Genomic DNA, 21,426 nt, shown 5'->3' on the forward strand with positions numbered 1-21,426 from the left:
CAAAACAGGCTAAATAAGATAGATAAGAAACCAGGAAAAATTCTGGAACACATGATTTATTTTGACATCAGGGTAGGAGTAAAGCACATCTCTCATTACTGCTAACCATCAGCCTTTAAGAGTCTCTGTGCCGACTTTTCCACATACATTCCTGGACTACAGATTAGGAGCTCACTTACAGTGATGCTCAAGTGTGTTCTGTAAAATATTTACTCCAAGTTTGATCAGTTATGAGCAACTGGAAGGTATTAACATGGCATTTGTAGCATTAACCACTCTAGCCCCAGTCCAGAAAGAAGCTTAAAGCTCATGCCACTGACCTGCAATCTCTGGCCAGCAAGATAAAAGCGTTTTTTTACTTCTATTGTGCCAAACAGCGGCTGAACAGCCTCCAAGCCAGCGATGCAGCACTAATGCTGCCACCGTGCCCGGTTGCTTCCCAGCCACCTGCAACCCCAGTGAGCCCCTGTGCAACTCCCTTCCCTGCCAGGCAAGGGTTGTTTAGGAGGACCCTGGAGAAGAGCTTTGTGGAGAGCTGGGAAAGCAGGTGAAAATAGTAAACCTTGCTAATTCTTCACAAGCTCTTCTGTCAGTTCAACACCGGCTCCCAGTGTTCATACAAGGTGGGACAAAGGCAATGAAAGCCTTGTGATTAAGAGCCAATTCCTCACCCACTGTAATTACCTGAACTAGTCTCCCAGCTTTCACTGCTCCTTCGTCTCCAGTTAGGAAAAACACAGCCCATCATTATGGCTGCTCAGCATAGCTGCCATAAATGCAGCTCTATTACGCTTCAGCATAATTTACAAATAGTAAACAAAAGAAACAAATTGTCTATTCTTAAAGGAGAGAAGAACAGGAGAGGGATGCGAAGGGACCAGTCGCCTTCTGGGGAATTAAGCTGAGGATGGTGTGTGTGTGGGTTCCCTCTCCAGTGGGAGACTGGCATGTTAGACTGACATGAGGGAAGAGCCTGGCTTTGCACAGGCTAGGCTCTGCAAGATGCTACCCTTGTGCTACCATCAGGTCTGGCTGGGAGGCATTCAGCCACATGCCATGGGGTGGAGGTGGAAGTGGCAGCTTGTACTGTAGTCAAAATTATACAAACATCACCCCTGGCTCTGCCGTGTTGGAGAATCTAGAAATCATCCTAGGCTGCTATTAGCAAACAAATGCATACCTTGTGAAATAAAGGCTAAGACAAGCTTAAGCTGATACCTAAAAAGTGTTATTGGGCATATCCTCCTTGGAAAAGGCTGCATTCCAATGGATGTAGATCTAGCAGACCCAATGCAGCACAATAATGCTGCTTTTCTGTATTCAAAGAGAAACATAGAAAAAAGTCCTTGCAAAGCTATTAAAAGCTCCATGAGCCCCACAGGCCAGTGTAGAAACCTGACTATGGCACATGGTCATTTAAATATACTGCATTTAACTGCAATTGCAGATCATGCAATTGCTGTGCAGCCCAGGCACAGCAATATATTCCAGCCAGGAGAAAATGTCCCAGAATCTGCCCCCACCAATATGGGTGTATGTTCTGCAGGTGGCGTTTTCAGCACATCTCGCTCCATGTTAGTCCATGTGTTCACCTTTGCAAAACCTCGAATTCATGCATGAAATGGCCATTTCCTTGACTGCCATGAAGCAATCGCATCTAATTTTCTAATTTGTAGTTTCAAATGCTTGTCTGCACAAGAAGTGATGTCTGCAGGCAAGGGGAATTGATCATGCAGGCAGAGACTGTTACACATGTAGACTGTCGGATTTGAAAAGCAACGGCAAAATAACAAACCTCATGAAAAGGCTTCAAAAAATATTGTGACCTTTAAGTGGCAACATTACCAATAGAAAACATAAAGGGAAGGAAATGGGGAGTCATTTAATTTGAATTATTTCTCAAATATAATGTAGTTCATTTCAAGTTAATTGGATTTACTGTTAATTTGAATTAGCTCACATCTGTTGCACAGATCCACAGGTCCGATTAACCCGTGAACTTTGGCTGCTTTTCCTGGCAGTCCTTTATATCAGTTACAAAATCCCACCACACCAAAATGCTACACATCTAATTGCTCCCTTGGGAAACGAGCAGGTAGAGGGTGAGCTATGCAGGATGGACACTGGTTGCATTGCATAATGTACAGCTACAAGACCTACAGATTCTGTGCTGACAAGAAGGAAACAGCTCGACATATATGAGACAGGGCCTACCCAGAGCAATAATTTGTCTTAATATTGGCTTGTGCACATTTTTCTGTGGAAATGAAGATGTGAAAGTACTTCTATGAGTACTGGCCGAAATTTAAAAGAGCTTTGGCTGCTGGACTCAGTTCATTCTTTTCTTGTATGCTTACAACTGGCTGAAGTCTGCTTTTCACACTAGCTCACGGTAAGTGAATTTTAAGACTCTAAAATAGTCCACACTGGAAAATTGCACTGGGGACTCAAGTAAGCCAGATGAAGATGTTTTTTTGAAGCCAGATTAGATTTTTCAAAGCTGATGTTATGCCTTGTGATGATTTTATATGGATGTAGTATTGCAGTTTACGGGAATGTTAGCAGAATTGAGATCTGGTTGCTCTGAGTACCCTTAAGGCAACTCTCAAATGAAATGTGCAGGAATTTAAGCTAACTAATTTCCCTCTCTTTCAAAGAACTCCCTTTACTGTAATAATAATTCATAAAACACATGTACACATGCCTGCTTATTTAGTGGCTGGGCCTAAAAGTCTCAAACAGGATCGTTAAACTAGACAAGAGCAAATATGTGATGCAGTTGCACTCATGATGGCCTTTGTTATTTCTGCACCCAAGGACTGCATTTTATAGCGCACTTATTTTTCTAAGGGGGGTACCTATGGCAGGATTACATGACCCTTAAAGGGAAGGCTTCGACATTTAAAAAAAATTCCATTTCTTCCTAGACTGAAATCTAAGCCTGACAGACTCATGGGCTGAACTAATTCCTTAAGCCCTTTGCCCAGTGATAAAGCTTATCTGAAGCAGAAAATGGAAATGTACAGTATGCTTTACAAAGCTGATCAAAGATCCCCTGGAAAGCATTGAAGCAATCAGAATGAACAATCTTCTCCCATGGGTAGGAAAAGTGGATATTTTAATTGCATCAATTATTCACCACCAATTATTTGTGAGAAGTCTTTTATGTCCAGGAGATTGAGAGGCCTATCTATGTCCGTTAAAATAAGCTGAATTTTCTATTATTTTTCTGTGGACACCAAGTTAGCTGTGGTGATGGTTCAAATACAGAGATGGAGGAGCTCGCCAAAGTTTGGAGCTGATGGTTACTGTGTGGATCCTTCCCTACTAAAGCTTAAAAGAAATTAACAGCATGGTAGGAAACTGCTCCTTACTGAGCTGGCCTTTAAAAAAACAGAAAAACAGACTATCTCCTGAAGAAGAAAACCATGTACTGTATTTTAACATACTAATATGTTATTATCCAGCAGAGGATAACACACACAGAGGATGTTAACAGAAGTCATTTCTTTCTGTTTTTCTTCCAGCTGGGTATGAAACAACTTTGCCACTAATTCATTGCTCTTTTCACATCCATTCCTACCCATACATGATGCAGTTTTGCAGACTTCTGCTTTCCTGTGTTTTTGTCAAACCATTTGTTGTTGCTGAGGAACAACCTGGTTAATGGGAAGGGAGCTCCTCCCTCCTCAGTGCTTCTCCATGCTGTGGGGACCCCCATCTGTCTTCCCTTGCACAGGCTGTGGGCTCCTCAAAGGCAGGTGTAGCACCTGTGCTGCTGGCTGGCTTTAAACAGCTCAGCAGGGGATTTTATAGCCCAGGCTATTGCATTTGTTGTGCCCCTTATGCATTTGGGGTTGAACTTCTTCTCAGTTAACACTAATGGGCTTGCATGGATTGACATGAGGACAGAATTTGACCTGGGAAATGTCCAGCTGAGCAGCCTGAAAGGGTGAATGTGGGCGTGGGTAAATCAGCCAGCTTGCTCACACCACTGGCCATAGACGAATCTGAGCTATTTCTGTGACATGTGGCAACTGCCCCTGCTTGATGGCTGCTGTGCCTGGCAGGGATCACCCACGGCATTTCATATGGAGCAGATACATTTAGCATATCCTACCTTGTGAAACAGCCTATATAGACCCAGCATCTCTAGAAATGACAAGATGTTCTCTTCCCAAGCTGTTTCCTGAACCAACATGTATTTTCTGTGATGCTGCTGTTGGCCAACTGTGGTTGGCATGAGCAACAGTTATCAGGCGTAATCCATGGCTGAACCCCAAACCCCCAGAGACAGTGGTTACTATGGCGTGATTTAAGACTCCTTTAGCAGAGCAGCAAGAGATCAGAAAAGTGGAGGAAAGTCCATTTGCAAAGCTAAGGAAAGGCTTCATATAGCTGGGGTGGGAAGGGCAACAGCTGAGAGGTAACTGGAGGCGTTGCCAGGCACAGGCGCAGGACTGGTGAAGTGTTTACAAGTCCCAGGAACAGAGGAGCTCTGAACCTGCAAACACTTTGGGTCTTGTGACAGCTTGGACACAAAGTTGTCAGCCCTGCCAGGCACCCCTGACCATGAGATGTCCCACCAACACAGTGGGGAGATCCGGGGAGAGGGACCGTGTATCACAGCATTGCCTTGCTGCTGCCTGTGGTCACTAAAGCTTCTCTATAAGATTATGGGACTTTGTATCACTTGCTGCCTGCTTCCCAAATTTATCACTTTGGGAAGATTCCCATTATCTATTCGATAGGTGTCCTATGTTAAAGTGATATACATTTGTGTGTGTTTATTATGGCATTAGAGCTGAATTTTAATGGGTTTTTTTTCTGATGAAAAACTGATGAGGTGGCAAAAATCAGCATCAACAAATAAATCCACTGTGAATGAATTTTTATTGTATTTTACATGGACAAAATTAATTGCAGGAAAAAGTTTGACGTTCAAGTGAGCATAAAAATCACCCCACTGGTGTGAGCAAACCCCTCCCTTGGGAAGGGGGTGCAGTGCTGAGCCATCAGTTGTGCACTGCTGGTGCTCATCTCTAAGTGCTTGACAGAAAATGGATTAGGGAAAAGCCACGTGGCAGATGCTAGGAACTTCTGGCTCCTCAGCTACCTACTGCCACTGTGGCTGCAGCACCTCTCTGGCTGGTCCTTAAGGGCTCTGTGCTGGGGGAAGAGGCATTTTGCAGCTTCCTTTGCAAATTCCCTCCAGTTGAGAGGCAATGCCCTTGACACCCTTGGGGCACTTTCCCCAGGCTGCTTTGAAATGCCAGAGGTACAAGGAATTTCCTCAGCCCTGCTGCTGCAACCCCTCACACACAGCTTTTGGGGGGCTCATGCAGTCAGGAACGGCCTCAGCAATGTGGTTTCCCCTGCTCAAGCCCAAACAGCATCCACCCCTGACTCCAAAAACCCAGCAGGATCATGAGGACTCTTAAAAACTAGGAGTGTCCTTACAAAGTCTGTATTTAAGGTTGCAGTAGAGGACAGCCCCAGCACCAGAAACCTCAGAGGCAGTGGAAAGAAGAGGTTGCAGGGAAAGCCTCAGACATCCCTCAGGGCCATGCCCTTCACCATGCCTCACAGCACCTCTCTGCACTGACTGAAAAGCCATACACCTCCCCGCTTCGTCGAGATGATGGGAGTCTGGTGAGATTTTAACCAGCACCCCAGAGGCATCTCCCAGTTGCAGAGGAAGGAGAGCTGCACTGCCAGCAGAGTTGACAGAGGCGCCTAAAGGTGTGAATTTAGGTAAGGATGCATGTTTGGTGATGGCATGGCATATACTACTGCCATCTGGCAGCAGGCTGGCAAGTACAGCCTCTGGTTTTACTTCTTCCCACTTTCTCATCAGTCTCATGATGCAGGGAGTCACCCCGGAGCCTGAAACAGGGATGCTGGAGGAGTGTCTCAGCTTCATGGAAAAATAATAACAGTAATAAGCAGACTTAGTGCTTTGCATTGCAGAGCAAAGCTCACAGATGTGGCAGCCTAGAGGCTCCGGACCCAGAAGGCATGAAAGAAAGAACCCCACAGGTTCTCTTAGAAAAGAACAGCAAGGAAAAGGTTGTGGGAGGCAGGGAGAGGAGAGGGAAAAAACAGAGATTTCATAGGTTTTAAGACCAGATGCTGATCTTGTGTGGCCTAATTCATAACTGTTGCGTGCCAGGTGTTGGCAGTAGCACTTTGGGAGCCCACCAGCAGGAGAGTGGAGGTAGTGGCCAGGGAGAGCACATAGGTTACATTACATTACATAGGCATCAAGCAGGGAGGAGAAGGATTATACGGAGATGGTTAAAGATATTCTAGAGTGAGTGTTTAAATGTCATCCTGTCATTGTATCAATCTTTTAAGGTCCATCTAATATGCCATGCTTATTAGCATTTTGTGCCTTGTGACAAAAATGAAAGTATCTATTGATTTGTTTATGAGCTTTTACATAGCCCAAAACCAAGCAGATCGTTCTCAGCTTAATGACCAGGAAATGTCCCGGACTCATGCCCATGCTCCTGTGCACATTTACTCATCAGGAAGGAGGAAACAGTTGCCTTTGAAGATCTCATTAAGTAGGTCTTAGGCAAACAATCAAGTTATTGTGGCGCCTTGGCAAGCACCACATGTCATCTCAGCCATTGCATGCATGGTCTCTGCTTGCAGGAAGAACTGAAAAAAATGGATTGGCCTGAACTTCATGTACATTTATGTGTTTCCCAATGATCTGGTTAGCGTGTCTGAAGAAGTCACTGCTCTCCCCCTAAGCCACAGCAACCGGTTGCCCTCACTCCGGTTGCCAGCTGAAGCAGGGCTCATCTAAGCCACAGGTGCTATGTTCCTTCAGGCTCTGCCACCCAACTCCTGCCTGCACCCTCATCTGAAAACAAGATTTCTCCAGGCACATCCTCACCCCTGCTGGCATGAAAAGCCCTGGGAGTCTGCTGGCTCCTAATTTTTATGTGCCAGAGAAATTAATTATTTTCCTGAGGATTAACAATGGTAAATAAAAACTGTGTTTAGCCACACCATCAAAGTTAGAGACATGTTGGCCAAAGTTACAGTTGACAGCAATCTAGCAATCTGTTCAAACAGCCACCCAAGTGGGGTTTCTAAGTGCACCTCTCTTCTCCATCTTCCTCTCTATGAGGCATTGGGAGTGATATCTTACATGAGACTTTGCAGGGAATCAAAAAATGAGAACATGTTGTCCTTAGCTCTGGCAGCCTCAGGAAAACCCTCGACAACTACATTACAGCCCTTTACTCACATAAAGCAGACACAGTCTTAATAACAGCCTCCCTCAGAGCTAGAGGTATTTATCTGTGGTGTCAACTTGAACAAGCCTTTAGGTTGCCACTTTCTAGCACTGGCACTACTTAATTTAGAAACCCCCTGCTTTAAAAGCTTTAAAATATGTCTGGCAATGGAGCCATAGACACATCTCCTGCTGTCCTGACCTGGCTTGGCTCCATGGTAGCCAAGGGGTCTCTACGAGCTGGCAGCAGCTTGAGGGCAGAGGACAGCCTCATGGCTGCCTCGTGCAGCTTCTGCCTGCACAGCAGCATTAAAGCCCACCTCCCACCTCACAGCACAATGCAGGAAGGGTGATTTCTTCAGACCACAGCAGCAGTAACCCATTTCTCTCTCTTTACACTCTGGTGTTGATTACTTTACAAACCAGAACAATGGAGCATTGGTACAAATATTACTGTACATGGATGTAGGCTGCAGATGGATTTAAAATTCATTTAGGGCTTAAATTCCCTGTATTCCCCCATAACACCTGGAGATCCTTCCCTGGGCTTTGTTAAGAGGGTCTCCTGCACCAGGAGGACCTCAAAGGGGTGACCAGGTTCACCATAAGGTGCAGCCCATGCCATCCCTCACACTGCATGTGGGCACTGGTGCCTTTAGCTCTCCTTTATTTGGGAACGTGATGGTCATTATTGTTAATATATCCCTTGAAAGTACACTTCCAATTCAAGACGGCTAATCTTCAACATGTGCTCTCATCATCCACAACAGAAACCTTCCCCTGGTAAGACTGAGTGGGTTGAAATCATTTGAGCTTCACAGCTGCGATGCAGGGCAGAGCAGGGACCCCAAACCAGATCTCTCCAAGCCTGGGGCATATGCCTGTTCTCCAGCCATGTTGCCTAATAATAATAGCTGTTACCGTCTGTGATGTCTCCATCAAATCCAACCAAATTAATTTTTTCCTGAAACAGCTCATCTAAAGAGATGCCAGATGATGCCAGAGATGCAGCCTGAGCATTTGTCCACACAGTGCATGCCATCGTGCCAGCCATTTTTCCTGGCCAGAGATATCTGCTCCAGTTCTCCCATCACCCATGCAAAGTTCCCAGCACAACAGCAGGGCACGGAAAAGCCTTTTTTTTTGAGAACAGCAAATGTGGAGGAACAAATCCAAGAGGAAGGACAATGCCTGAAGCTGGCATAAAGGCTGAGCACAAGGCAGATGGGCAGCAGGAGCATCACTGTGGGATAAGCTCATGAAATTTGGTGCTGCCCAGCTAAGCAAGAGAGGGCAGGGAAATGATTTTACCTCGGGGACCCAGTGGGCACTCCCTGTTGATGTCTCTTGGCATTAGGCAGGTTGTTTCCTTATTTTTCTCTCATAATGGTGGTAACTGGCACTCTTCTCCCCACCCCTTTTCCCATGTACAGTTGTTCCTTAAAATGAGATGCAATTCTCCATGGAATTACTGAAAATACAGGTGCAAAGAAGAGCCAGAAAATGAGAGCTTTTCATTAGCAGTCAGTGCAGCCCTCATACAAAAATGACTTTCATAGTTACTTTACCCCATGTAATTACACAGCAAAGCCCCATTTAACATCTCACTACGTAATGGCAACTTTCTGTTTCAAATCAGATTAATGTAAGAGTTAACCAGCCATTTTAAGAGATAATAGCTGTAATTAAGGTGTTTCTCATGATGGGTTCCTATTATAATGTGGCAGATGATTCTCTGATATTCTTGTTGGGTGCATTAGTCACAATTGTTTTCATTCATATTGACACTATTCTTTTGCCACACAAACAGAAAAGCAGATTAATCAAAATACTGTGCTGGTTTCTTATGATCTGATCCCTTCTTTGGGGCTGATGCTCAATTCTCAGCTTTCAGTAGAAATAAAAAGCGGTCTTCATAAGACATGCAGGCCGGTTAATCTGTGTTGTTTAAAGCAGTTTTGGGAGAATAAATGGAGAAAAGTCTTTTACTGAAAATCTGAAAATGAAGCACCAATGAAACGTAAATGTTATGCTTTGTAAACATCTCATCTGGTTCCAGTTTGGGTATCAGCGATGTGAGGCTGGTGGAGTGTGTTCAGGATGGGGAATTAGGTGAGTGTTCCTATTTGACTTCATTATTCTGGGGAAAAAATTGCACAGACCAAGGGACAAGCTGGCACGTGAGCAGTCTGGGATTGTGAGGCTGGTTCAGGAAATTGAGGGTCTCCAGTGGCAGATCACCATGGTGATGGCTTGGGATGAGTAAGCAGCTTGCTGAGGTTCAAAATGATGGGAGAAAAGATTGTGTCCCTATACCATCCTTTCCAGTGAAACCAATGAAGTTAAACAAGGGATGAATTTGAGTTTAAAAGCCCTAAAAATGTTCATTTTCCATGGGTGTCAATTCTACACAGTCAAGTGAAGCTGTCAGAGGCAGCTTCTCCTGAACAAAGTTGTCATGCCAAGTCATCCAGAAAACACCTGTGTCAAGTGCCAAAAATGAGAAGGGCTGAGACGAGCAGGGAGCATGACGGGAGAGCAGAGCATGATCTCATGTGTGCTGGTTTTGGCTGGGATAGAGTTAGTTTCCTTCATAGCAGCTAGTATGGGGCTATGTTTTGGATTTGTGCTGAAAACGGTGTTAACCATACAGTCAAGGCCTTTTCTGCCTCTCCCCCCACCCCACCAGCGAGCAGGCTTGGGGGGCACAAGAATCTGGGAAGGGGCACAGCTGGGACAGCTGACCCCAACTGACCAAAGGGATATCCCATACCGTATGATGTCATGCCCAGCATATGAAGCTGGGGGAAGCAGAAGGAGGAGGGGGATGTTTGGATCGATGGTGTTTGTCTTCCCAAGTAACGGTTACACATGATGGAGCCCTGCTTTCCCGGAGATGGCTGAACACCTGCCTGCCCATGGGAAGCAGCAAATGAATTCTTTGTGTTGCTTTGCTTGTGTGCCTGGCTTGCACTTCACCTATTAAATTGTCTTTATCTCAACACATGAGATTTCTCACTTTTACTCTTTCTCCCCATCCCACCCCAGGAGGAGTGAGCGAGCGGCTGGGTGGTGCTAAGTTGCTGGCTGGGGTTAGACCACGACAGCAAAAAGGGAGGCAAATGAACAGCTTTGCTTTGAGGAAATTCACACATTGATTTCCAGATCCAGCAGTTTGCCAGTTAAACAAAGGGCAAAAACCAGCCTTAAAATGACACATTTAGGGGCACTGTGCATATTGACCACTACACTTGTGGTAGCTAAATGTCTTCTGGAAATACGCGTGTTAAATATGATAAGTCAGTTAAAATTTATTTCAATAAATTTGCATGCTATGAAGAAATAGAAAACTGTGAATCCTTTAACCCAGTTTTCTAGAGAAAAACATGAAAATACCAAGGGAAAATAACTTGGCAAATATTATCATTCACTTTCTGTGTTCAAATTCTAGTTACCAAGATGCAGTCTCCTGAATAATGTGATATCCACAGAACTCTGTTGGCAGAAGATGCAGTGATCAAACAGGCCCAAACCTTCCTTGCGTATCTTCAATGTATTTACAGCACAGAAGGCATCATGGTGTATAAATGGTTTTGGTTTTGTAGGCAAGATGTTTTCATATAATTATCGCAAAAGAGGTATTTTCATGTAACATTCAAATGTGAAATAGTATCTCATGTTTAGATACATAAGAGACTCCACACTGCACATTAAAGTACTCTTTGAATTTGTAAAATGGCCAATAGCTATGTTTCATCAAAATGTGTTGTCTATCCATGTATCTATTGCAGCTTAAAGGGATGAAATCAACAGAGCATGAGTCCAAAGGGCCTTACAGATCATTCATTATTGAAGTGAAAATAATAATTAAAAAAAATAAATTGCTGCAAGCAAGGAGCACGTTTTCTCCATGGGAAGTCTCAAAATGCCTGCCTCCTCCAATTACTTTGATTTTTAGAGCCTAGAGAGTTATAAGACCATAGCTTGTTAATAATTGCCTTGCTGACCTTTGTAACATGGGCTCAAATCCCACTGCATCTCCTGACATTTTGCTTTGTTTATAGGGGACCTGCAGCTCACTTGGGCTGAGTCCCACTGGGATGCGGCTCTCTCCTATGGTCCCTGCAAACAAGGCAGTGTGCATGCTTGTCTTCCTGCTCTCTAGTTGCTGCTCCGGACACAAATAACATCCTCATGGGAATACAGAACTAAATAATAATAATAATAATAATAAAAACAAACAAACAAAACCCTCTTCTGAGTTCTGTATGTAAACTTTTCATTTACTATCCCCAATTACTTTTTGCTAATGTTTGTAAAATCCTCTCGCAAACTTACTTACTGAAGGTTATGCACTCACTTATTTCAAGTTAATAAATCTAGTTGTATGAACTTGCAGAGAGGAAGGCTTCAGCAAATGCAGTATTACAAAAACCTGACAAATTTATACAAAAGAAGCAAAATACATTGTGACACTGACATTTGAAATTGATTATTGCTCAGTGTCTGTTAAAAAAAAAAACCTGTTGTATGTAGAGGATGTGAAAAGCATAAGGTTTCAATAAAGATGGATGAAGTGTTGTATAATCCTTTAAATAAGAGCTCTGGCTATATAGAGTCTTTAAAATATTATTTGCATTTTAGGTTAAAAGTTGATGCATTTTTGGTGAGGCGGGGCAGGATATTATTGAATTTATACTTCAATAAATGAGAAAAAGTTCTGCTTATATCAATAGACTTAAGCAGGATTGAAACAGAATGGGCCTGTTATCGAAAAATACAAATAGCATAAAGAATATATATCTACTTTATTCTATATTTTACTATACTATATTCTACTAGAAATATATTGTAGGGGATGGTACAGAAATTGCTTCCATGTTCAAAGTAATGGAAACTGTAGTTTAGGAAAGTAATAATAACAATGAGAACAATATAAAGGCTGAAAGAAGAGAAAGAAACAGAAGAATAAACTTAAAGGCATAATTATTTAGGCTGATAAGTCACATCCTATTGGATGTATGATGAAAAGATGGTTAGTGATGTGCCCGACTATATTTGTTGCAAATTCTTCAGGGTGGAGGTAAAGGATGTCTGATAAACAGCAGTGCATGGGATTTCTCTGCTGGCTTCCTACCTGTTGTCATGCTCTCCTGACCACAGCTCTCCTCTCAGATGGGAGCAAACGTCCATGAGTAAAAGTGCATCCCTGGTGGCTTGGGGAGCTGCTGCTAAGGCCTGATTCCTTGTTTATAGTTTTTATGAACCATTGCAAAGCCCTGTTATTGTGGTTGTGATTTTTGTGGCTGCCAGGGTGATAAAAATCAGGTTTGAAATTTAAAGCCCTAGTTCCGTGCTGGGGTAAAACATGCACTTAGCACTTGTTTGGTCTGTGAGCTTATCACCAGTGAAAATAGAAAATGAGCCTATCTCTAAAGTTCTGTATGTTTTTAAGTGCTTTATTGAACCAGCATCTCCATCTCTATTTGTGTTGACTGAAGGTAATTTCTGATTAATATTTATAAAACAGAGTATAAAGGGAGTGTTTCACTGTACTGCCTTGTGCAAAGAACATAACTAGAAAGACACTGGTAGTGTCAAATCTGGGTCTCTCCTCTGTAGGAGACAGAAATGCTGAGATGTGCAGGAGTTTTGCTAGCAATCCTTTCTCCTCAATTTTCTTGTCCGAAATTAAGAATTATTTGGGCATGATAGTGTAGGTGTGGTGCTTTCTGAATATGCAGTCAAAGCCTTTGGAATAGGGAATTATGTGGCACAAATGATGTTTCTGCCATTAGGGTCCAGGATTACACCCATGGCCTGGGAGTGATGGGAAGCGGAGTGATGGTTCAATAAAGTTTACAAATATTTATTAAGTCTTATAGTTTAAAAAAAATAATCATGTTAGGCTTAAGTCCTTCCAGTTTTTCTGTTTATGGAAACCTTGTATATTATTTCAGTGTGGGTCGGAAGAAAGGCTTCCTCCAGAAGAGATTTTACTTCGTGGCTTCAGCCTGGAGGTGATATGATTTGCTGGTATGTGTGGTTTCCCCATGAAAAGGATCTACCATGTTTCATTTCCTGGCAGATTTAAACACCACAGCTGATAGACATCACAAACCCTCTTGCCGTTTGATACATTTTACATAAAATGGCTACTACGTATGGCCTGCCAGCCTGCGGCAGATGGCTTTCTGCACATAACGCATAAACTCCAATCTTACTGCATTTCTGTAACTGCCATTTTTTATTTCTGCACAAATACACTGTCATCCATCTAATATTTTAAATGCATAAACAAAGCGCGATGCTTACCAAAGTAATGACTTCACACATAAGGCGACCATCAGAAACACCTAGTAGCTGCACTCTGAGACCACTGACAGGATGTTTTTAAGGACATGCTTGTCCCTATCCTATGGGACAGGCAGGGCAGTGTTTCGTGGGGGCAGGAGAAGAACAGCAACCCCTTTTATGGGCTGCTGGTGTGCTCATGGGCAGAGACATTGCTAAGGGGACCCACAAGTGGTGGCAGCGCGCGAAGACCACAAAGGGAGTGGCGGAGCAGGGAGGCCCTCCATGCAGATCCCACTCTGCTGTGTCTTCGTGCAGCTGGTCTCCAGCCCGGCAGCGTGGTGCCCCTGCTCCCCACCACTCACATGGCAGCACAGACACACTTCTACGAGGAGCAGCAGGCAAATCTCACAAGGGAAACACAACCATGGGCGCTTTCCTGGCTACTGGTTCATTTTAAGCCCAAGACATAAAGCCAATTCAGATTTCTGAATTTTCCCGTCCTTGTTCACGTCACAGTGGTTGAGCAGGATCTGGCGGAACTTGTCCAGGTCCACCCCACTAATGCTGGGCTGCAGGCAAAAGAGAAAAACAGTGCTGAGAGAGAAAACAGCTCTGGATTTTCCCAACTCTGTAAAGCAGCAGGCTGTGCAGCAGCAGGGAAATCTACCCAAGGACGAATGACGCCACATCAGCTCATATGAGGTGGGGAAGTGACCAGAGAATGGGGAAAGGATGCCCTGCAAGAACACAAGAGGTATGGGACTGTGAGTAACTGTAAGGAAATGCAACATGATTTTTGTGCTTAGACAAGGCCATCAGTATCTGATCCATATCAAACAAAAGTCTGCAGAAAGTTGCGCAACGCAGATTGCTGCACTACTGGACCTCTGCTTTCATCTGGTTTCCTCTCTCAAACCTGCTACACAAAGAGTGATGCGGCATTTCTGTTGGCAGGCTACTATTATTACAGCCTAGCCGGCAATTTAAAAATACCTTTAATGGATCAAATAAATGCTAAAGGCATACTTTACAGTCTACACTGTCTCTGTATGCTCCTAAAGCTGTACCGCTTCCTCTGCTTCCCACTTGCTCAGGAGATCAAATTCACACGCACAGCTTATGGTGCCCAAGGCTGATGCTGATGAAGGCCCTTAAGGAAAGTACAACCTTCACTCTTTTGGGCATACAGGCACAGAGCACAAATCCAACATCCCACCGGTCCTCACACCATTCCCTACACAGCACAGGGCTATAATGTCCATACACTTGCAGCCATCATCATGCAGCTGCAGTCTCTGCTCTCTGCTAAACGGGCATGGGAGCACGGTCACATTGTGTGGAAATGCAACAGCTCAGGCTCAGAGGGAGCCAAAGATAAGACTATATTTGAATCAAAAACTGTATCTTGGACGGCGTCTGGAAACTCAAAGTAATCCAATGCAGATGGACTCTGTTGTCTGTGGGAAACTGGTGACGCACTGGGCATGGCATTCTTGATTAGAGGTAGAGCTCAAGTAATTTTCAAGTGTAGCCCTGTGATGAGCTAATGAACCATGAGGTCGTGCTGGTGAGGACCATATTCACAACGAAACAGAAGAAAGAGCTTCTGGTGACTGATCCATGTCAACCAGCTTGTGATGCTGTAACAACTGCCTAATTCAGGGTATGAGCTAGAATGGAGCTTTCTTAAATACAGTTGCTGAGTGAAGGTGTATAAATTTATCAGGCAGAATTTCTGTGATATGGTGAAATGCTCTACAGTGTTTATGCTGAGATCATGACATTCATTTCTGCTGCTCATGAAAGTGAAATTTGACTCTACCTTCTCAGTAACCTCTCTATTTATATAGCTTTACCAAAACAATCACCTTCCTCTTGGAAATATAGGGTATTAATAAATAGAAAGAGCTAGGAAGCTACCTTGACCAGTTCCATCATGTCTTTGACAAACCCATCCACTTCTGGGCCTTCAAGTGCTCCCGTTTTACTCTGAAAGATGGAAGAAACATCAAAATGCTCCAGTAAGTCAAAAACACAACCTTTACTGGTCAGTAGGTATACCCGGTCACCGAGCGAAAGATCATAGAATAATGATCATAGAATAAAGATCATAGCATAAAGATCATAGAATCATAGAATGGTTTGGGTTGGAAAAGACCCTTAAAGACCATCTAGTGCCACTGCCCCTACCATGGGCAGGAATAGCTTCCACTAGATCAGGTTTCTCAAAGCCCTGTCAACTTGGCCTTGAACACTTCCAGGGAGAGCGCATTCATAATTTCTCTAGGCAGCCTGTTCCAGTGTCTCACCACCCTCACAGTGAACAAGTTCTTTATATCTAATATTTAAGATCCCTTCCTTTTTCCCAAACCACCTCTTCCCCTCAAACAGGAGCAACATCTCCCACCATTTTGTGATGCTTGCTGGCTACCACTCTGAGGGAGTTGTGTGATTGTCAGAAGCAGCACTGAACTGCAGATTTCTAACAGACAGTTAGGTGGTCATGTCTGTCCTGGGCCAGACTCCCTAAATAACCCTTGGTTCAGTGCTGGAAGGCATTTTGTTTTTCAAGCTGGTCGCAAAGCATGTCCCAAACTGTGAAAGACTGTGAGAGCTAAAGCTACCACCTCCTCTACATCCCTTGCATCTCCTGCAGGAAGATACAGCTAATGCAGCAGCACTGGCTGTGGCAATGGAGAAAGTCAAAATGGGTCCTTTGCCTGGAGGTGTCTGAGCATGGCTCCCCTCTGTCCCCACCGTACCCCCAGCCTGGCACCTGGGCCCCTCTGGCCCACGGACTCAGGCACAGCTGCAGCTCCTGAGTGACCCCCACAGCACCCACTGGGAGGAAGAAGTCTGAGCAGCATATGTTAAATCTGTGTCATTTAAAGACCACAAGAGAACGGCCTCTGGCACTCACAACGTCGTAGTGTGCAAAGATCTTCTCAAAATCTCTCCTCCTTTCTTCTGTGCTGCAGGCCTGTATGTGGAGAGGACAAGCAAATGAAAAAGAAAAAATACAAAGGTTCGAGTTTGGGCTCAGGTTATCTTAGCTGAGAGAGACAGGATCAATGCGTCAAAAAATAGTGCTACTTACATCCATTTTGAATTGAAGAAGGAAATTTTCCTGCAGCGCCAAAATCCTGAATGGAGAGATTTAAATTACGATCTTTCCACTTTATCATCTGCACACAAACTATTCCGAACTCTTCTGGTTTGTAAAGCAAAGCTATTTTAGATTATAGGCCTGTAAAAAAGAAAATCGCCTGCAGGATTATTTACAGAGGGCTGTTACATAAGCACATGCCTCTCTCCCTGTCTGATGGGGAATGACAAGCACCCTTTGGCTCACTGCAAATGTGTATCTTAGCACCATTGCTTCTCCCACAGCATTTCTGGTGGTCCAGCGCAATGGAGGTGGTCAGCCTCCAAAGTGAGAGTTACCAGATACTCATTCCTCGTAACTGGATTGCTGTGATACATTAAAGGAAAGTAATTTATTGTTCTCTCTGGAGGGAGAATTGGTGGTTGTAAAAGTAAGGGACAAAGTAATATTAGCCTGAGCACTGAGACTGGCTAAATTCCTCTCCTTTTCTCTCCTCCCTCCTAAAGCCCCTCACAGGACTGAAAAAAGCTTTTCTCTCTCTAGCTGCCCTGCTAACCCTGAGGTTTTTAGAGCCTGTGACACTGGGTGTTGAGCTACCAAGATGATCAGGGGACTGGAGTATCTCCCTCATGAGGAAAGGCTGAGAGACCTGGGTGTTTTCAGCCTGGAGAAGGCTGAGGGGGAATCTTATCAATGCTTATACATATCTAAAGGACAGGTGTCAGGAGGATGGGGCTGGACTCTTTTCAGTGGTGCCCAACGACAGGACAAGGGGCAATGGGCACAAGTTGGAACATGGAAATTCACTTAAATATGAGGAAAAACTTCTTTCCTGTGAGGGTGCCAGAGCAGTGGAAGAGGCTGCCCAGGGAGGCTGTGGAGTCTCCTTCCCTGCAGACATTCAAAACCCACCTGGATGCGTTCCTGTGCCCCCTGCTCTAGGTGTGCCTGATCAAGCAGAGGGGTTGGAGAAGATGATCTCCAGAGGTCCCTTCCAACCCCTGCCATTCTGTGATTCTGTGTGCTGAGCTGTGTCTGCATGTTGAAGGGTTTGAGATGTGAGAAATTTGCTCAGACCAGAGGGTAGCCTCAGCTGACATGGGGCAAGAGGGCAGCGAGGGAACCATATTTAAGAGGAAAATGCAACAGCAACCCCCTTTAGATATTGTCCATTCTGCCTCTGTTTTATTTCATATATTCAGTGGTCAAAGCGAACTGCCACACACACTGCCGTTATTTGTGCTGGCATTCATTGTGATCCCAAGCAGAAAATAACAGTGGCAAACCAGCACCTTTCTCCTCTCATCCCCCAAACCAGTGTTTTAAGACTGAACCTGCACATTTAAACTCTCATCCAGTCACTGCACATACATTTACAGACAGATGCATGCTCTCTATCTGTATGCAGTGAAAAATCATATAAAAGCTCCTGAGGTACCAAGGACAGAAAAGAGACAGAGGCCCATGACTGAGTCCCCAGCTTCATTCACGAGCATCTTCACCTTGTCTCTCCAAATCCTTTCTTACTGCCATTGGCAAGTTCCTTTGCGGTGGCACCTTTATTCCTCAAACAAGCAGCAAATATTCTTTGCAATCCCTGGTGCACATAATGATGTGAAATAAATGCACATCTGTGACCCTGCTGAAGGGGACTGCCATCCTTCTTTTGGAGAAATGGTGCCACTGGCTGCTTCATCATCTCCTGAGGAGCATCACAGAGGCAGCATGGATCATGCCAGAGTGTGTTGGTGATGCACAAACAGGACCTGGCATTGCTCAGTGTCACCAGCTCTAGGTTCTCAGACTATTGCAATGGGGATCATGCATCAGAGTACCTGATTTAATTTTAAAGGAGGCAAGATTCAAATGCATGTCCCCAGAGGGAGATCATCACCTTGCCTGGATCTGCCATTGCAAGTTGAAAAACCCCACCAGTATTATTAAAGCGTACCTTGCCAGGTCATTCAGGTCCAGCCGTCCATCTTTGTTTTTGTCAAAGATTTTCATCTAAAAATCAAGAAGACAGAGATAAAACAGATAGGCCGTGTAGAGAACACACGTACAAAAAGGCCAATATACATTTTGCTCTGCCCTGTGCCCTCACCTCTGCTTGCTTGGGGTGCTTGCCCAAGCCCCAGGCAGCACGGCATCCTCTGCTAGCACCAAGCATAAGGGTGGCACAAAAGCACAGCAAACCCCTTCTGCTTTCTGACAGCCACAACCCAAGCAATCAAATATGAGCACCACCGCTCCCTTTCTGCCTTACACAAGGATAAAGACAGGTCTCCACCAAACACCTTAAGAATATAAATACTGGCCTTGCCATGGTCCCTGGAAAATCATGCCAAAAAAAGGAGGGAACTTCTAAACGCTTTCAGCCTGACTCCTTCCTTATCTTTGTTGCTGTGGCTACCAAGCGGCCGAAGTGCAGATGTCACCTTCTGATAGACACTCAAGGTGGGGTTTGACGCCACTAAAGCCAGTGGGATTTGCTTGGCTCAAAGCCTGCTGTCATAAAGTGCTAAGACTGGGAAGGAGACTCAGGCTGCCAATGTCAAGAGGTTAACCTGTGTGAACAAAACAGTAAGCCTTTCCTTAATATTATCTTTTCCTTAATACGATCTTTTTGATGAGTCACCACCAGATATTATTTATTTATTTATTGTATGTGGTACTGTGTTTCTCTGCAAGGCACAAATAAGAGTCTGTTACAGGGAAAGATGGGGAGATGTTTAATGAGTTGAAAACCTGGATAACTAACGGCTCGAAGTTCTAGAAAGAATATATTCCACATTGTGTGTGTGGGGAAAGATTAATATTTTACTAAGATGGGTTGTCATTCTTTGTCAGATACTCAGTAATGAAATATGCTTTAATCTTACCTTCGTGAATCTCATTTGCTTATTTAGTAACCAGGTCACTACAAATCTTTGGTGTAATTAATCGCACATCTGCTGGAGAAGGCCCATACCAGTCCCCATCTCAGGAGGCTTAGAGGGAGAGGACCATCCTCTATGACACTGCCTGACCATGCAGGAGCTCTGAGGAGACCCAGCAGCAGGTCCCAAGCACCTCCCAGCAGTGAAACTGGGGCAGAGCCTGACACGTGCATGAGGAGAGCTATTAATTGGAGACCTGCAGTTTCACAGGTTTATGCCTCTGCATAAACACGGTGCCTATTTTGTCAGTGCTGCCCCTCCCTGCCCCTTGCTTAAGGGCAGGCATCTACACTGAGGATGGTGAGCCTGTGGTAACCCTTCATTGCACTGGGTTTAGATAAGATTCTGCAACAAGATTTTACTCCATTAATTATTCTGCATGATTTACACTACTGATGTTTGGATAGGATTTTTGAAGAGCACTCGGTGTGGGCTCGCTTTTCCTCCCACTGAAAAAACAGTCTAAAATTCCTATGAATGATTGAAGGCTCATATTGAGACCTTTGGAAAAATCACATCCTGGGAGCCATGCAGGTGTTCAGTGGCACAAGGTAAGCCATTTTCCTGTGTCACTGGCCTCTGCTGAGCATACGCTCTATGCAAAGCCACTAAATGACAGAAGAAAGACTTCTGAATCTTCCTTCACCTTAGAGCTGGAGAGATGAATAAAGCTGCCAAGCCCTCCTGAGGACTTCTCTCATGCTGCATCAGTCCAAGTTGTCCCTGTCCATCTTATCTACCTTCTTCCATCCTGCCTTCTGCCCCATCAGTTATCCCACTGCAATATGGGACTTCTCCCTGGTCTCTGCTGGGGCCACAACAGGACAAGGCTGGAGGCAGGGACGGGAGTGGGAGCTGGTGCCAAGAACACAAATGTCCCTGCGACGACAGCCTCCCACTGCCATCAGAGATTAAAACCTGGACTTTCAGTTCTTGGCTGATAAAGGAGTTATTACTGCAGGTAATAGAAAATGGTTAGTGTTCCTTCTAGAAATAAATCATCCCAGTTAAAATTTTGAAAGCCTCTCTCCAAATGGGACATTGGTGCCTAACCTGATTTTGTTTGTTGTGTAAAGAGAGAGGGAGATACCCTCACTGGCTCACTTTTGCAGACTGTCCAGGGCAGGTGGCTTTACAACATCCAGCTTATGCTATTACTCTGAAAAAAACTCCATAAAGGAAACTTAGGGAGACAGCCCCTGTTTAGCCAGATAGAGAAAGTACAGTGGGAATACCATAGTCCATAGGCTCTAAAGTAATTTAAGCACTTTTGAAAATGTCGCTCTAAATCCTGCTGTTTAGGCCATGGAGGAGCATTAGTTGCCCACACGGTCTGTAAGAAGTCACCATACAGTGGCGCGCCTGGTGTGGTGGAAGAGGGCAGCGTTTGGTGGGAAGCACAGCGTGAAGCTCTCAGGGACAGACTCTGCTGCCTGGGGCAGGCCAGCTCTGGCTGAAGGCACTGCACTAGTCTTCTTCACGCAAAAATACAAACTCCTTACCAAAACACACTAAATTTACTGCCTTTAGCACTCTTTGAACTTCACCTGGATTCTCCTATACATTTCTGAGTTCCTGAATGTGTTTTCTATCTTCTCCCATTCTCTGTGCATCTCAGAATTACTCTCTTGAGACTAAAAGCCAGGGTTTCAGCCTCGACTTCAGAGTTAGATATGCTTTTCCCTCTGTGATGCCTCAGGAAAGCAAACACACAGAGTTTTTGGGAGAAGTTCATCTCCGTGTCCACAAGGTCTTGACCTCCGTACAAGCTCTCTGGTAAGCACCTATAAATGCTGACTGTGGTGGCAGCTTCTGGGACCAGGACAGACCCG

At 44.5% G+C, this 21,426-nt stretch overlaps 1 protein-coding gene across 1 annotated transcript in view; it reads right to left on the reverse strand.

The window, feature by feature from the left end:
- Positions 1–13,480: 13,480 nt before the first annotated feature.
- Positions 13,481–21,426, reverse strand: part of SCGN (secretagogin, EF-hand calcium binding protein) — a 32,628-nt gene continuing 24,682 nt past the window's right edge. Inside the window, exons 7-11 of the mRNA XM_075086156.1 lie at positions 18,607–18,662; positions 16,647–16,692; positions 16,470–16,529; positions 15,470–15,538; positions 13,481–14,118 (exon numbers count right to left, since the gene is read on the reverse strand). Coding sequence (XP_074942257.1) covers positions 13,990–14,118; positions 15,470–15,538; positions 16,470–16,529; positions 16,647–16,692; positions 18,607–18,662 — 360 coding nt within the window. The 3' untranslated portion in view covers positions 13,481–13,989. The remainder of the gene's footprint in view (positions 14,119–15,469; positions 15,539–16,469; positions 16,530–16,646; positions 16,693–18,606; positions 18,663–21,426) is intronic.

This window comes from Phalacrocorax aristotelis, chromosome 2 (genome assembly GCF_949628215.1).
Source record: "Phalacrocorax aristotelis chromosome 2, bGulAri2.1, whole genome shotgun sequence".
In the NCBI taxonomy this organism is placed as follows: domain Eukaryota; kingdom Metazoa; phylum Chordata; class Aves; order Suliformes; family Phalacrocoracidae; genus Phalacrocorax; species Phalacrocorax aristotelis.